This window comes from Neomonachus schauinslandi, chromosome 4 (assembly GCF_002201575.2).
Source record: "Neomonachus schauinslandi chromosome 4, ASM220157v2, whole genome shotgun sequence".
Lineage (NCBI taxonomy): Eukaryota > Metazoa > Chordata > Mammalia > Carnivora > Phocidae > Neomonachus > Neomonachus schauinslandi.
The window spans coordinates 101981660-101997310 of record NC_058406.1 but is presented as its reverse complement, the minus strand read 5'-3'; the positions used below and the strand labels follow the sequence as shown (position 1 = coordinate 101997310).

General features: G+C 49.4%; 2 protein-coding genes across 4 annotated transcripts; both read left to right on the top strand.

Annotated features, from left to right (window-relative positions):
* MTMR11 (myotubularin related protein 11) lies at window positions 1-8188 on the top strand. 2 transcript variants are annotated; one of them, XM_044914139.1, is made up of 17 exons: window positions 1-66; window positions 439-514; window positions 973-1094; window positions 1292-1352; window positions 1526-1668; window positions 2161-2239; window positions 2371-2506; window positions 2760-2847; window positions 2997-3085; window positions 3171-3295; window positions 3762-3828; window positions 4074-4144; window positions 4676-4842; window positions 5133-5306; window positions 5561-5743; window positions 6394-6687; window positions 7227-8188. In XM_044914139.1, exons 1-17 carry the CDS (start codon window positions 1-3, stop codon window positions 7371-7373), a joined length of 2088 nt encoding a protein of 695 aa, XP_044770074.1. In that variant the 3' UTR covers window positions 7374-8188. The 2 variants fall into 2 exon arrangements, with proteins under 2 accessions (XP_044770074.1, XP_044770075.1); XM_044914140.1 differs by lacking the exon at window positions 1-66 and having other exon boundaries at window positions 504-514; window positions 1058-1094.
* A 553-nt stretch (window positions 8189-8741) lies between these two features.
* On the top strand, window positions 8742-12989 carry SF3B4 (splicing factor 3b subunit 4). Of its 2 annotated transcripts, none has more exons than XM_021688063.1 (6): window positions 8742-8829; window positions 9282-9410; window positions 9667-10209; window positions 10536-10742; window positions 12216-12389; window positions 12579-12989. In XM_021688063.1, exons 1-6 carry the CDS (start codon window positions 8796-8798, stop codon window positions 12764-12766), a joined length of 1275 nt encoding a protein of 424 aa, XP_021543738.1. In that variant the 5' UTR covers window positions 8742-8795; the 3' UTR covers window positions 12767-12989. The 2 variants fall into 2 exon arrangements, with proteins under 2 accessions (XP_021543738.1, XP_044770073.1); XM_044914138.1 differs by having other exon boundaries at window positions 8755-8829; window positions 12261-12389.
* Window positions 12990-15651: the final 2662 nt, after the last annotated feature.

The following is a 15651-nucleotide window of genomic DNA, read 5'->3' as shown; positions in this document are numbered from 1 at the left end:
ATGTGGTGGGGGGGTCGGGGCCAGAGTTTCAACATCGCCCCCCAGAAGGCGGAGCCAGACATGGGGGTAAGGAGAGGAGACTTGGGCTTGGGAGGGAAGGGCACCGTGGGCCCGAGGGTGTGAATAAGGAGGATATGGAGATAAAAGAGGGGCTAGGAAAGGAGCTCGAAGAGGAGGGTGTGTCCCATATCAACTCGGCTTGATGGAGCTTGGTCTGTCTTTTTCACAGTCTCAAGTTCATTGTCTCATTATCCATTAACCAGCCCCTCCCTTTACTGTCTGCCAACTGGGTCCTAAGCTCCCACAGCTGCTGATCTCAGTTTCCCCTGAGAGTCTGAGTGTAGGCCTCCAATGGTGGCTGCTGAGGTAATCCCAGACCCGGGGGTTGGAGAGGCCTGGGGATTAACCCTACACCCTTCACAGCTCTCTGGACCAAAGTCTGTCCAGAGGACTGGGATGCTGGAGTCCAGGAGTTGTCAGCTTGGCAGTCACCTGGCCTCAGGATGCCTCCCAGGTAATAGCTTCCCTTCCAATACTTCCAATCTCCAAAGACTCTTCCAAATTTCATCCTGCTCAAACTTTGCTTCAAACCTCACCAAAGATACCTCTGTATTCCTCTACTTGCTTAAAGTGCTTCTGTCTGAGGCTTGCTCTCTTCTCTGTCAGAGCTGGCTAGGAGCCTGGACCTTGATGGTCCCTGTTTTCCTGACTCTCTTACTTCCTTTTCTCATTTACTTATTCAAGAGGTGTTTGAGTGCCTACTCTGTGCCAGGCACTGTTCTAAGATCTAGAGTAAAAGAATACAAATGATCTCCTGCTAAGCTTTTGTTCTAGTGGAGCTGGGGGAGGATCTTAATCTTCCCTCTTTACATCCTCCTGTCACCTACACCTACACCCTCAGAGGAGTAGGTGTATACCAGTGTGGGTGACACTGGGAATAGTCATAACCTGGCTTTCCACCTTCCCCTGTAGGGGAGCAGATCCTAGCATGGGCCCCAGGGGTGAGGAAGGGGCTGGAACCTGAATTGCCTGGAACCCTGATCTGCACCAACTTGAGGGTCACCTTCCAGCCCTGTGGATGGCAACGGAGTCAGGTGAGATGGTGAGGGCAATGGAAAGGACAGTTAGTGAGAAATGGATTGGGGAGACTAGAAGGATTTAGACAAGTGAGACAGGGAGAGTTATGCTTAAGGGGTTGTCGGGATTATCTCCAGGGAGGTTAGGGATTGCCAAGGTAGGACAATGAGCAAGATTTCAGATGTCTTTAGCATCAGTCATGTGCTTCCTCTAGGAGACTCCCCTGAGCAGTGAATATGATTTTGTCCTGGTCAACATTGGGCGATTAGAGGCTGGTGAGTTGGGGGGGGGGTGAGGTGTTGGTGAAGGGGCTTACTGGGGGCTCACCCTTCCTCATCCTTCCTCTATTCTCAAGAGGGCAGCAGGGATGGAGTGGGATGGGCTGGAAGACTTCCTTGTAGAGGGACCTTGATCCATGGCTGCACTGCTTTCTAACTCTTGCCTTCAGTGAGTGGCCTGTCCAGAGTCCAGCTCCTCCGTCCAGGGTCCCCACTTAAATTTACCCCTGAGGAGATTCTCATTCATGGCCGAGACTTCCGGCTGCTCAGAGTTGCTTTTGAGGCTGGAGGACTAGAGCCTCAGGCCTTTCAGGTAAGAGGCCTTCAACCCAAAGATGACTCCTCCCCTTAGAGCCTCAGGATCCTTTCCTTGGCATTCCTACTACTCCCGGATCTCCTAGGATCCCTCTCATCCTTCTGTCTGCTTTTCTCCTCAAGGAGAGGCTAAAAGGCTGGGATAAAGGATAGTATAATGAGAGTAAGGGGCCTGAATTCTAGCCTGGCACTGCCGATTATCAGGAGTGTGACAGCAGGCAAGTTTCTTCCTTTGAGAAACAGGGGGGGCTGGATGAGATTGTTCCAGAGATTCCTCGCAGAATTGACATTCTGTGATTCTGTGATTCTGTGGTTCTGGATATGTTCTCCTGACCCCAGTTCCCACCACCTGTGGAAGCTCCCTTCCTTAGGGACTGTCTTCTCTGTTCTCTGCTGGTGGCAAAGACAGTTGAGCAACACATGGGTCCCATGTCCTCCTCTTCACTTTTTCAGTCTAAGCCAAAAGGCTGGGATGCCCTCTCCTCCACAGGTGACCATGGCCATTGTCCGAGCCAGAGCTCAGAGCAGTCAAGTCCAACAGTATGCAGGGATATCCCTGAGCAAGGCTGGTGAGTGAGGGTGCTTTAGGGTAGGGAAAGGGTAAAGAATCTGGAAGAGCAGAGGCTGGCTGAAGACAGTAGAGCTGAGACGCTCTCTCTGGTTCCTCTTCCTTCTTTTCTGTGCTTCATTCCTGCCCTAGGCCAGAGTTCAAGGTCCAGAAAACCACCTGTTCCCCTCTTGGAGACATCAGAAGACTGGGAGACGGAGCAGAAAAAGCAGGGGGCCGGGGGCTGGAGGGTCAGCCCTGTCAATGAGAGGTTCGACGTAGCCACCAGGTGATCCCTCAGTCCACCCCAACCCCCGCTGCCCTCCCAATCTTCCCACAGTTCTCAGATCCTCTAAAGCGAGGACTGCCCACAAACTCTAGTCTCTTACGGTATCCACAAAGCTATCCCCCTTACTGCCTAGATCTCTAAACCTGAGGTCCCTTGAAATAATCCCCTCCCAAGCGACTTCCTTGTAATGACAGGTCTGCATTGTAATGAGTTCACTGAGCCAAGCTGTGACTGTTAACTCTCAATTTCACAGCCTCCCCCGTTACTTCTGGGTCCCTAAGCGAACTTTGGACAGTGAGGTCAGGAGAGCATTTGGCCACTTCCATCAGGGCCGTGGACCGGTCAGTGTGGGGGCCAGGGGTGATGATTGGGGATTAGATGGTTATGGGAGGTCAGGGGGGGTCATTGCGGAGGGAGATCAGGGTGGGGGCAGGATAGGGTGGGGCTAGCAGGTTCCCCCACGGTGATCCTAACCTCCCACCATCCGAAGCGCCTGTCCTGGCATCACCCTGGGGGCAGTGATCTTCTCCGCTGTGGTGGCTTCTATACAGCCAGCGACCCTAACAAGGAGGATATCAGGTGAGGGGAGGTTTGATGAGTAGACTCAAGGGTTGGAGGTTCAGGACAGACTTGTTCCCTTACCTTGTGACTTCTTCCCCTCCAGAGCAGTGGAGTCGATGCTCCAGGCTGGGCATTCAGATGTTGTCCTGGTGGAAACCGTGGATGAGCTGCCTAGTCTTACAGATGTCCAACTTGCCCACTTGAAGCTGAGGGCCCTCTGCCTGCCTGGTGAGATAACCTCTGACCCCTACCCCCACCCCTAGTTCTGCTGACCCTAACCTGGTTTACCCTTTTGCCTGTTACAGTATGACTAACCCTTCAGGCCAAAGATCCACAGTTTTCTGTTCAACTCCCATCTCCCACAGACTCACTGATTTCCTGTCTTCCTGTCCCCAGTGTATTCTTTTTTTTTTTTTAAACAGCTTTATTGAGATATAATTTACATACCATAAAATCCACCCTTCACCCATCTTAAGTGTTCAGTGAATTTTATTACATTTACAAGGTTGACAACTGTCACTGCAATTGTAATTGTAGTAACCTCATGACCATTTACGGTTACTGTTCATTTCTATCCCCAGTCCTGGGTAACCACTACCCAACTTATTCTTAACCCTCAGGCTGTAGACCCTGAATCACGAATCCTCAGTTTTCCTGATCTCTTTGTCCTTCTGACCCCTCTACTCTCTCTCAGATTCATCTGCAGCCGAGGAGAAATGGCTCTCAGCCCTGGAAGGAACACGATGGTTGGATTATGTCAGGTACTCCCTCATTTTCTAGCTATGATTTATATAATTCAACCCTCCCCAACCTTCTGTTAACTTGAATTCCTAAATAGCCTTCCATTAACTCTTCTCTTTGGTTTCCCAAGAAGACTCTTATTTGCTGCTCCTTAGAAGGAGAATGGGCAGAACTTTGGAGTCTGCCTCTTTTCCATTCCATGACCCATTACTCCCTTCTTCCAGGCTTATCATTCTTCTCTCCTCTTCCTCATCTGCCCCCTCAGGTCTTGTCTTCGAAAGGCCAGTGACATCTCAGTCTTAGTGACATCCAGGGTTCGCTCTGTAGTACTCCAAGGTGAGTTTCTTGGGTTAACCTACTCCATTCCTTCCTTTTTCCTTTACCCACCCAACTGGGAGGAAGATCTATAAGTCTTCCTTGTCTCCGTCTAGTACTAGTACTAGGATCCTCCTCTCCTATAACTAGGAACTACCCATGGGCCCCACTCATCCTTCACTGCTACCCCTGTAGTGTTACCAAAGCTTGTAGTCCCTAACAGCAGGGTTCTTCGCCTTCTGTTCCCATCCTTCCATCAATAGATGGTGACTGGGTTGGAGTGGGAAGAACAGTGTGGAAGCTGGGTTGAGATTTATGATTCTGCCTCCTATACGTGAAGCTGGGTATTTCTATCCAGGTGGAGTCTGTGAACTGAATCATTCAAGGTCTTTATTTTCTTTTCACTTCTATTTGCCCTCTCAATCCTACCTAACCAAAACTTTTCTCCTCTGTGTCCCTCTCTTCTTTTTGCCACGTTTCCTTTTCCCATTTTCTTCTGCCCTAGTTTCTTGGCCCCTCCTTCTTTGTCCCTTCTCCCTCTTTGTCACCCAGAGCGCGGTGATCGTGATTTCAATGGCCTCCTCTCTTCACTCGTCCAGCTGCTTTCAGCCCCTGAAGCCCGAACACTGCTTGGCTTCCAATCACTAGTGCAGCGAGAGTGGGTGGCAGCTGGACATCCCTTCCTGACCCGACTTGGGGTAACTGGAGCCAGTGAAGAGGTAAGATCATTTTGGGAGGGTATTGGGGGAAGATTACTAAAGATGTAAGGGGATGAGAAAACTATATAGTATAATCCACTGGAAGTAAAATTGGGTTAGAAGGATCCTGAGATTAGGTTAGGTTTGAAGGGAGACCTAGATGAATGAGGCACCACAACCCCCTACTACCCTCAATCCAGATTTCCATTCCCTGACCTTAGTGGCCCTGTTGGCTGTGTCCCTTGTCCCCCAACATTTTGTCATCCTCCCCCTTTAGGTGCCTTCTAACCTCTCACTTTGCCTCTTCTCAGGCTCCAGTGTTTCTCCTCTTCCTTGACTGTGTCTGGCAGCTCCTCCAGCAGTTTCCAGCTGAGTTTGAATTCTCAGAGTTTTTCCTTCTTGCTCTTCATGACAGTGCCAGGGTTCCTGACACTCTCACATTCTTGAGAGATACTCCCTGGGAGCGTGGAAAGCAGAGTGGACAGGTCAGTGACTTCCATTTTTGAGCTGCCTTTTGTTCTCCTTGAGAAATACCCTCTGAAGTTTAGTGTTGATTTATGGAAAGTGAGGTCTGTGGGTGGGAAAGGGGGAGGTTGGTGCTCATTCGCATGACTGGACTTTCACCCTACATCTGATTCCCAGAGGAAGAGGTGAGCTTTTCACAATTTCTCTCCAGACTTGGGAAAAGGATTACTTTTTTGTTTGTTTAACCACCCTTTTTCTTGTTTCCTCTGTCCAGTTCAACTCCTATACACAAATCTATACCGCAGGGTACTCCCAACTCCCTGCTGGGAACTCCGTTAACCCACAGCTGTCTGTCTGGGACTGGGATTTACGCTACAGCAGTGAACAGATACTACAATTCCATAACCCTGGCTATGACCCGGAACACTGCCCAGATTCCTGGCTCTCTAGACAGCAGGTGAGGTGTCTTCCTAAGTTCCTTTGACTTTCTCACAGGCTCATTCTACTAGAGAGGGAGAAGTAGAAAGACACGGTGTCTTGAGTTCCCCAGGGAAAACTGCCCCACACTTCTGTAGCTGTCACTTAGAGTCTCTGACTGTCCCCAGGAAGGCAGAAATCCTAGAATAGCACAGAGGATTGTCCTCATCTTTATTAGCTTTTCTATCTCTTACACACATTTTTTTTTTTTTTAAGATTTATTACTTATTTTAGAGAAAGAGAGCATGTGAATGTCGGTTTGGGGCGGGGGAGAGAGAATCTCAAGCAGACCCCCATTGAGCGAGCGCAGAGCCTGATGTGGGTCTGGATCTCACAACCCTGAGATCATGACCTGAGCTGAAATCAAGAGTTGGATGCTTAACTGACTGAGCCACCTAGGCAACCCCTTTCTTATACACATTTTATAAGTTTCCCTAAAATTGAATCAGACCTGAGGCCTAGTTTGAAGTCTAATGAGGAGTAGAGAAAGAGTTCTCAGGGGGAGTCCTGTAGTTTGATCACTAATGCAGTGTGAGTAGGTGGCAGGTAGACATTCCTTCCTGACGCAGTTTTGTGAAAGTGGGGTCATCTGGTTTCTAGGTTGCCAGTTGATTTCTCTTTTCCCTTTAGCCAAACTTCATGGTTCCTGGACCCCCCAGTTCCGTGTGGCTCTTCTCCAGAGGGGCTCTGACGCCCCTGAATCAGCTCTGTCCTTGGCGGGACAGTCCCTCCCTGCTGGCAGTCTCTTCTCGTTGGCTCCCTCGACCTGCTATCTCCTCTGAAAGCCTGGCTGATCAGGAGTGGGGGCTCCCCTCACACTGGGGAGCTTGCCCTTTACCCCCAGGATTGCTGCTGCCTGGGTATCTGGGACCCCAGATCAGGCTGTGGAGACGCTGCTACCTGAGGGGAAGGCCTGAGGTCCAGGTAAGGAGGGAAGACAGGGATAGGGATAGGGAGTGGCAGAAGGGGCTTGACTGCTAAGCCAAATGTTCTGGGAGAAACCAGATGTTTTTAGGTGCTGTAAAAGCAAGGGGCTGGGGGGACTGAGGAGTGAACTACCATTCCTGTTGGTATCAGAGTGGATAAGTTTGGGAGTGTGTGTGTATGTATGGGAAAGACTGCTTGTGGTTCAGATCAAGTAGAACCTAGGGCATAGTTGGGAGGGGGAAAGAGAATTAAAGATGCCAGAGGTGATGGGAACTAGACTTATCATGGGGATCACTTTGTAAGGTATACAAAGATCAACTTTTTTGTATAAAATTGCATAAAAGTATAATTTTATAAAATTTTATAAAAGTATAAAAAAACACTAGGATGTGCACCTGAAACTAACAGGATATTGTATGTCAATTATAATAGTAATAATAATTTAAAAAGATACCAGAAGTAATGGACAGCTCTCAGAAACAGGGAGCTAGAGCTGTAATAATACTCCTCTCTGCCTTTCTTCACCCCCTCCCCAGAAAGGCCTCTCAGCTCCCACAGTCTCTGGCCTCCAGGATGAGCTATCCCATCTTCAGGAGCTTTTAAGGAAATGGACACCAAGAATATCTCCTGAGGATCATTCCAAGAAAAGAGATCCAAATACCATTGTCTCCCAATCCTGTTGAAATCGCTGTCTTTTTTATGGGCATGGCAGAGGGTGATCTGGGGTGAGGGAGGGTTCTTTTTAATCCTCCAATTTTTCTTATCTGTTCTTGCTGTCTCAGCTTTTGACACTCCAGCCCTCAACAAGCTCACTGACCTGGCTTTCCGTTGCAGATGGGTGGTGCTAACCTTCTCCTAGTTGCCCTGTCCAGTTCCGTTCTTCGAGATAGGTTTCTTAGGATTTCAGGAATTAAGAAACAAAAGCAATCCAGAATACGATTACCTTTGGTTTTTTTCAGGGCAATTCTATCCCTTTGGATATCCAGCTGTTAAATTGTGAGACGAGAGATGTTGTTCATCAGTTCTAACAAGATGGCCTACAGAACTCATTCTCACCTCCTCTTGCTGCTTCTGTAATTCCAGTTTCTGTTTCTTCCCTTTAGTTTTCTATGGGTATGCAGTGGGTATGGGAGGTACCCTGTCTCTGCCAATTGTATATTTTGTAGTAACGTTTCTATTTAAGGAGTTCATTAAAAAACAGTATTTATACACGGTGCTGGCATTAACTCTTGTGTCTGAATAAAAGATCCTAGGTTAAGAAATTGATGGGTATGAACCGGAAGAGGATGGGAAGCACCATTTTACTGTTAAGGAAATATGGGGCTAGGTCAGGCCAAGTCCACATGCAACTTTTTAGAGGAGATGGGCCGAAGAGCATACCAAGACATTGTTGCTGGGCCAGGGGTGTTCTGGCGGTTGAAACTGAGGCCTCTGGACTCCAACGTCAACCACCCCTCGGCTTTGGTCACACTTCGTCTCTGGGCCTCAGGTTTCCATCACCCCCATGCAATAGGACTAGGTGAGCTTGGACGTCACCCCAGCTCAGACGTTCCACAAACCTCTCCCCTGAGGAAAAACGAAACGCCTCAAGCCCAGGGTGGGGCCGAGGCCGCAGCTGCCCAAAGGCGGCAGGCCAAGGTGACGGCTCCCTCCGTGACCTAAGACAGCCGAATCCTTAGGATGGGGGGGGGGGCGGAGGCTTCCTCAGCACACCCTTATCCGGGGAACAAAAGAAGGATCGTTGGCCAACAAAATATTTTTAAAAAGTCAAGTTTTGTTCTTTTAGCTCCCGAATTTACATTTTTGGGAGCACTGTGATCCTTTAACGCCTAGCACTGCCTTAAGAAGGTCTGGGAATTTCCATTCCGCCTTCCTCGCTTTGATCGCTCGCAACGGCAACTCCGCACAGGACCAAGAGCCGGAGAAGCGGGACCCACGAATCACGTCTTCTCCACAGTTTCTAAGATGGCCGCGGCCACTTCCGGCTCCTCCCCCGCCACGGGCCCGCCCACCACCCTCACGACAGCCTTCGCCCCGGAAGTGGAAGTAGTGACTGCGGTCAGAGGGCGGGATCGCTGCCTGGAGACGGCGGGAGCTCTTTCGCCATGGCGGCCGGGCCGATCTCCGAGCGGAACCAGGGTGATTGGAGGGGGAACCCGGAATGGGCCCAGGGGAGCTGGGAGGCCTCGACTAGGGCCAGCAGTGTTTTCGCCGGGTCTAGAGATCCGATTCCCCCGGAGGGCGGGAGACCGGCTGCCGTGCCTGCTGGGGGCGGGGTGGCCGGGTGCAGGCTGAGGCCTGTAGGTGTGATGCTCTGCCCAATCCCCTCAGCCTTCTCTTTCAAAAAAACAAACAAACGAGCAAACAAAAACCAGAAACAAAGCAGTTGACAGAGAATTTGCAGCAGAACCTTCGGTTAGACTTAAGGTTCTCTAGTTCTGGAAAGAGAGAGGTGTAAGGGCTTAATCTAACTTTCTTTTTTTTCCCATTGGCTCGTATACCCCATCTCCACTCCCATTTCCCCGCCTGTCACCTCCTTGTTTCCTGTCATTATTTCATCCCTGCCCCAATCTCCTGCTCCTATCCTCCAGATGCTACTGTCTACGTCGGGGGCCTGGACGAGAAGGTTAGCGAACCATTGCTGTGGGAGCTATTTCTCCAGGCAGGGCCAGTAGTCAACACCCACATGCCAAAGGATAGAGTCACAGGTCAGCACCAAGGTGAGTATATGACAAGAGGTGTGTTTACGTATTGGGGGGACAAACTGTGCCTGGAGGATTCCAGCAGTTTTCGTAGCTGTTTGGAATGAATCACCTGCAGGTTCTTCCTTTTAAGCGTAGCTCACAGTTTGCTTCTGGAACCATTCTCAGTTGAAGTGAGGTTGTTATTTCATGTTCTTTGTGTTTTGGAAGGTGAATGAGTTATACCCAGTTTTGAATCACTTAAGTTGTTAATCTCCACTCTTCTGCTTCCCAGGCTATGGCTTTGTGGAATTCTTGAGTGAGGAAGATGCTGACTATGCCATTAAGATCATGAACATGATCAAACTCTATGGGAAACCAATACGGGTGAACAAAGCATCAGCTCACAACAAGAATCTGGACGTGGGGGCCAACATTTTCATTGGCAATCTAGACCCGGAGATTGATGAGAAGCTGCTTTATGATACTTTCAGCGCCTTTGGGGTCATCTTACAAACCCCGAAGATTATGCGGGACCCTGACACAGGCAACTCCAAAGGTTATGCCTTTATTAATTTCGCTTCCTTTGATGCTTCGGATGCAGCTATTGAGGCCATGAATGGGCAGTATCTCTGTAACCGCCCTATCACTGTGTCCTATGCCTTCAAGAAGGACTCCAAGGGTGAGCGCCATGGCTCAGCAGCTGAACGACTTCTGGCAGCCCAGAACCCACTCTCCCAGGCAGACCGCCCTCATCAGCTGTTTGCAGATGCACCCCCTCCACCCTCAGCCCCCAATCCTGTGGTGTCATCATTGGGGTCTGGGCTTCCTCCACCAGGTAAAGCTTTTATTCAAAATATTTTTATCTTGGGTTTGGGGTGTGGTGGGGGTGGGGCAGGAGGAAGGATAAAGAACTGGATAAAGGGGGACGTGGAGTCAGTAGGTGATGAGAAAAGGAGTGAGGTACGACAGTTGTGGTGGGGAAGAAAGTTGTTGACTTGAGGAGGCTGAAGTTGTTCAGAGTTGTCTAGTATTGCTTCTGACTTTAGAGAGCCGGGAGGAAGGGAAGGGAGCTTATCTTGCCTGAAGAGGCCAGACTGAACAGGCTTCTCTAAAGACATTCTCTCCTTACTATCATTAACTCTTCTTCCATTTCCTCTGTAGGCATGCCTCCTCCTGGGTCCTTCCCACCCCCAGTGCCGCCTCCTGGAGCCCTTCCACCTGGGATACCCCCAGCCATGCCCCCACCACCTATGCCTCCTGGGGCTGGAGGACATGGCCCACCATCAGCAGGAACCCCAGGGGCTGGACATCCTGGACATGGACACTCACATCCTCACCCATTCCCACCGGGTGGGATGCCCCATCCAGGTGGGTGTTCTTTGCTGGGGAAGGGAGGGATGAGCCTGGTGGAGGAGCTCTATTGCCACTTATGGTGTTGCCCTTGTCCCTCAGCAATAATAATAATGGATAGTCCCAGAGCTCTACTTTTCTTCAGACGTTAGTTTATAAAAACAAACACAAAATACTGCTGTCTGTTTACTTTAACAACTATCACCCTGTCTCCATTTCTTGTGTAAGTTTATCCAAAGAGTGTTACTGTGCTTGCTGTTTTTTCCCTTTAACTTTTACATCATTTCTCTCCTCTGACTTCTCTCCCAAAGCAGTAACCTAATTGTCAAATCTAGGGGGCGTTTCCATTCCTTATCTGGTTTGCCCTTTGGTGTACCTGAAACTGGGCATGTCATCCTTTTTGAAAATCTTGTCCCTTGGTTTTTCTGGATTCTTCATCTAGGTCTGATTCATTAATCTTAGCCACCTTAATAGGCGTTCTTTCCCCCTCTCCATGTAGCTAGGTTTTTGTATTTGGTTCTCTTTTCTGCATAGTTCCATGACTTGTACACTGATGCCTCCTAGATATGTGTCTCTGGTCCATGACCCTTAATCCTGCTGCCTGATGGACAGCTCCACTTTTCTAGCCTTTCCTTCAAACCAATTCTTCCTCTAGTATTTGTTTTCAGATGCTTAATTCAGAAATCTGGGAACTATTTTTAACAACTTGCTATCACCCCACTCTAGATACCAAGTCTTATTAATATTTCTGGCATTGGCCCCCACTGCCAGTGCCCTAGTTCAGGCCCCCTCAGACTCATTATTTCACACCTAGTTTATTGTAGTAATTTCCTAACATTTTGACTCCAGTTTCCCTGTTTTTGATCCACTTGCACAGAGTCATTTTTCTAAAACACAGATGTTCACACACCCTTGCTTGAAATTCTTCTGTTGCTCCCTTTCACCTACAGAGTCAAACTTGTCACCATAGCATTCTAGGCTTTTCAGGATCGGTGCCTGCCAGTTACTCCCATGACTACATGCTGCTCTTTATTTCTGAGTTACTGGTTTTCCCTGAACATACTATGCTGTTTGATGCCCCTGTGATTTGCACATGCTAATGTTTCCTGCCTGGGGTGTTCTAGTCCACTCTCTTGTCCACTTAAAAAATTCTTACTCATTCTTTAGAATTAGATCTTTACTCAGTGTTTCTGCTACCTTCCCACATCCTGTCAGTGGAATAATCACTCCATCTGTTACATATTTCTTCAGCACTGTTATAGCGTTTAAATCATGGAAGGAGCAAGTGAAGTGGGTGAGCAGTTGATTGGGGGGGTAGTTGATTTGTTTGTACCCTTGGAATGGGGTTGAGGTTAAAGGCACTTTGTACCAGCCTTATTTTCCGTACTTCTGATGTCACTTCTTTCTCAATTTTGTTCTCTTTTCTCCATTTTCTTTGCTCTCTGTATTCCTTTTGTCTCCTTTCTCTTTATGTTTGTTTTGTTCTCACAGGGATGTCTCAGATGCAGCTGGCCCACCATGGCCCTCATGGCTTAGGACACCCCCATGCTGGGCCCCCAGGCTCTGGGGGGCAGCCACCACCCCGACCGCCACCCGGAATGCCTCATCCTGGACCTCCTCCAATGGGCATGCCCCCTCGAGGGCCTCCGTTTGGATCTCCCATGGGTAAGTAGGCTCTAGCCACCTTCCTCATCCTCGAGTATCATAGTCTTGCAGCTTCCTTTGTCACAGCCCTGTCCCCTGCCCTTTATTTCCATTTCTGCTCATGGTCTCCCTGTCGGTGTTCTCCATACATTCGCCCAACATCAGCACTTCCTATTTCTTGCCTTGACTGACTTCTTTTTCTTTGTGCAGGTCACCCAGGTCCTATGCCTCCACATGGGATGCGTGGACCTCCTCCACTGATGCCTCCTCATGGATACACTGGGCCTCCACGACCCCCACCCTATGGCTACCAGCGGGGGCCCCTCCCTCCACCCCGGCCTACCCCCCGGCCTCCAGTTCCCCCTCGTGGCCCACTTCGAGGCCCTCTTCCTCAGTAATTTCTCGTTCTCTTGCCTCCTGTTCTATCTTCCCAATATCTTTTGAATTCCTTGGACCAATCAGAGTTGCTGTAGCTCCCTATGGCTAAGGCACTAATCCCTCTCAGGCCTTTTTTTTTCCCCTTAAGTGTAATGTTTTTCACAGGAGGTTTTATTTTTTTTCTGTGTTGGTCCTAAGTGTTTTACAAATGCACAGAGAAAATAAAACTAAACTCCTTGTTTATTCTTCGTGTTGTTTTCCCTGGCAGAGTAACTTCTCTCTTTTCTCTAGGAAGAGAGAGGTCAGTATGTTGGGAGAGGAATGGTAAGGTAGGAGTGAGGATGCTTAATTGCATTTTTTTTTAAAAAGATTTTTTCATTTATTTGACAGAGAGAGACACAGCGAGAGAGGGAACACAAGCAGGGGGAGTGGGAGAGGGAGAAGCGGCTTCCCGTGGAGCAGGGAGCCTGATGTGGGCCTCGATCCCAGGACCCTGGGATCATGACCTGAGCTGAAGGTAGACGCTTGACGACTGAGCCACCCAGGCGCCCCTGCTTATTGCATTTTTAAAAGGCTATGTTTACTTTATAAGCTGAGATCCAGTAGCCGTGACAAGGTGATTGTGACCATGATGCGAGGACAAAAGTGAAGTTCCTGGAGATAGTGCTGGCAAAGATAGGAGGTAACGTGCACAAAGCCACCTGTCGCAGAACTGTATGTAATGACAGTAGGCTGGAACAACTCTCCTGTCTGTTGGTAAGGAACTGGTTGAACAAACTGGTAAATCTACATAGCAGCAATAAAAAGTGAGGAAAGACTATGTACTGTTATGGAGAGCTCTCCAGCATACATCAAGTGAAGAAAGTACCAGAACAGAATGTGTATATGCTACCTCATCCAAGAGGTGGTACGTCATCTATACATTTGTATTTTAAAAATAGATAAACCAAAGATGAATGGAAATTGATATCACTGGGGTGGGGCGATATGGAGGGAAGCCAGATTTCTCCAAGCATAAACTTGGTATCCTTTGACACCGTATAAATAAATGTCTTACATAATTGCAAAACCGTTGCAATTGGAAATTGGGACCGTAGGAACTCAGTAAACCTTCATTTTCTTCCATTCTTTACCTTCAGACATCATGGATAAGGGATTTGGATCTTATTCCTATTTTTTTTTTCATTCTCAGTCCTTCCAGACCTGACTTCCATCCCATTTAAATCTGTGTTCAAAGACTTACAGTAATTAGACCAAATCCAATGGCCTTCTTTCTGTTCTTCGTTGCATTTAATCCTCTGATATCGCCCTTTTCCTAAAGCTCGTTTTCTGGTTTATGTGCCTGTGAACTTTCCTGAAGTCTAGGCAAAAAGTGAAAAAGGTGAGCCTGCCCCTTGTTCTCTTGCATCGTTCTCGTTCATGTAACCTGATGGCTACGAGACCCCCGCGGGTGGCAGCTGAGTAATACAAGGACGAGCAAGGCAGTTCTGTTCTGCTCTTACCGAGGGAGTAGGCTGACACCTACGAGATTATTATGAAATAAAACATTTTGAGAGCATGAGGAAGGGTATCTAACCGGGCATGAAAGTCCAGGAAAACTTCCTGGGAAAAAAGTGATACATTTGCATGTAATCTTAAAGGAAGGGTAGAAGTTTGCCAGGGGGTGAAAGGGAAGCTCATTCCAGATGGACGGGTGTTTCTGAGTGGAAGCAGAGATTGCTGGATGGCACAGTAGATAATGCCCCGAATTGGGTGTCAGAGCTAGCTGGGGGGCTCCCTGCCCTTTGTCCCAGGGCGGAGAACCTGCTTCGGGCCGGAAGCTACTGGCTCAGGAATTCTTGCCGTCCAGGCTCTGCTTAGCAGCCCAAAGTGCTGAGGGAATTCCCACGTGAGCGCCACTGTCACGCACGCTGTTTGCAGGAAGCTCCTGTCCACGAGGGGAAGCCACAGTGGGAATTTAAGCAAGGGAGTGACAGGTTTGCAGTTTGGAACGGCGGGAGCAGTGGGGAGAAAAGGTCTGAGAAGACTGGGGGCAAGGTGCCAGGTTGTCCATTTGGCAATAATCCGGGTGAGCGATGAAGTCCTAAAGGAGGGCTGTGATTGGAGCCGGGTTGGAGAGGAAGGGATATGTCGTCGGCGAGGTATTTAAAGGGCAAAATAGCAGGATGAGGAGTCAGAGTGGATGTCGGTAAATGAAAGGGAGAGTGCAATCAGCACGAGAGTATGTGGCAGGAAGAATTTGGGGGAGCGGGATGGAAATGGTAAGTTCAGTTTTGGGTATGTTGGCTTTGAGGTGAACTGACACAGGCAAATGGGGTCATCTAGCGGATAGTTGTCAAGATTCGGCATGACTATTTCACACGGTGGATGCCTAAGGATGCCAGGCTTCTGAGTCGCAATGGGCTTAATGGACCTCTTCATTTCAAACAGAGCTGTGCTCCGCAGTTGCTTGGCTGCGGTGGGAAGCGGAGGTCCCGGCGCTGGGAAGGCGGCCCGGCCAGCAGCTGGCTCCCGCGGGGCCCCCCCGGGCGCCGCGCCAGGGGGTGCGAGGCTTTGCCTCAGCCTGCGTGTCCTTTCGGCCTCCACGGCGTCTGTCCCCTTAACTGACTTCCAGCTGATCCTCCGCGAGGACGTCAGGGACGGCTACCCTGGAGCCCATGATTTCCGGCTGGGTTTTTCACCTAAGCGCCTGCGTGGTGTTTTCGGCTGTTACCTGAGAGACGGCGCGCGGACGACTCCACAGCGTCACAGAGCGCGTTCGTGCCTTTGCGGAATTCCCGCCTTCTCCCGGCCGAGCCACCGTTGCCTCAGGCGCTCACGCCCAGAATCTCTGCGCTCTCATTCAGTCAGCACTAATTTTGGAGTGCCTCCTCCAGCCGCTGAGTTTGACTCCCCCCGCAGCTCT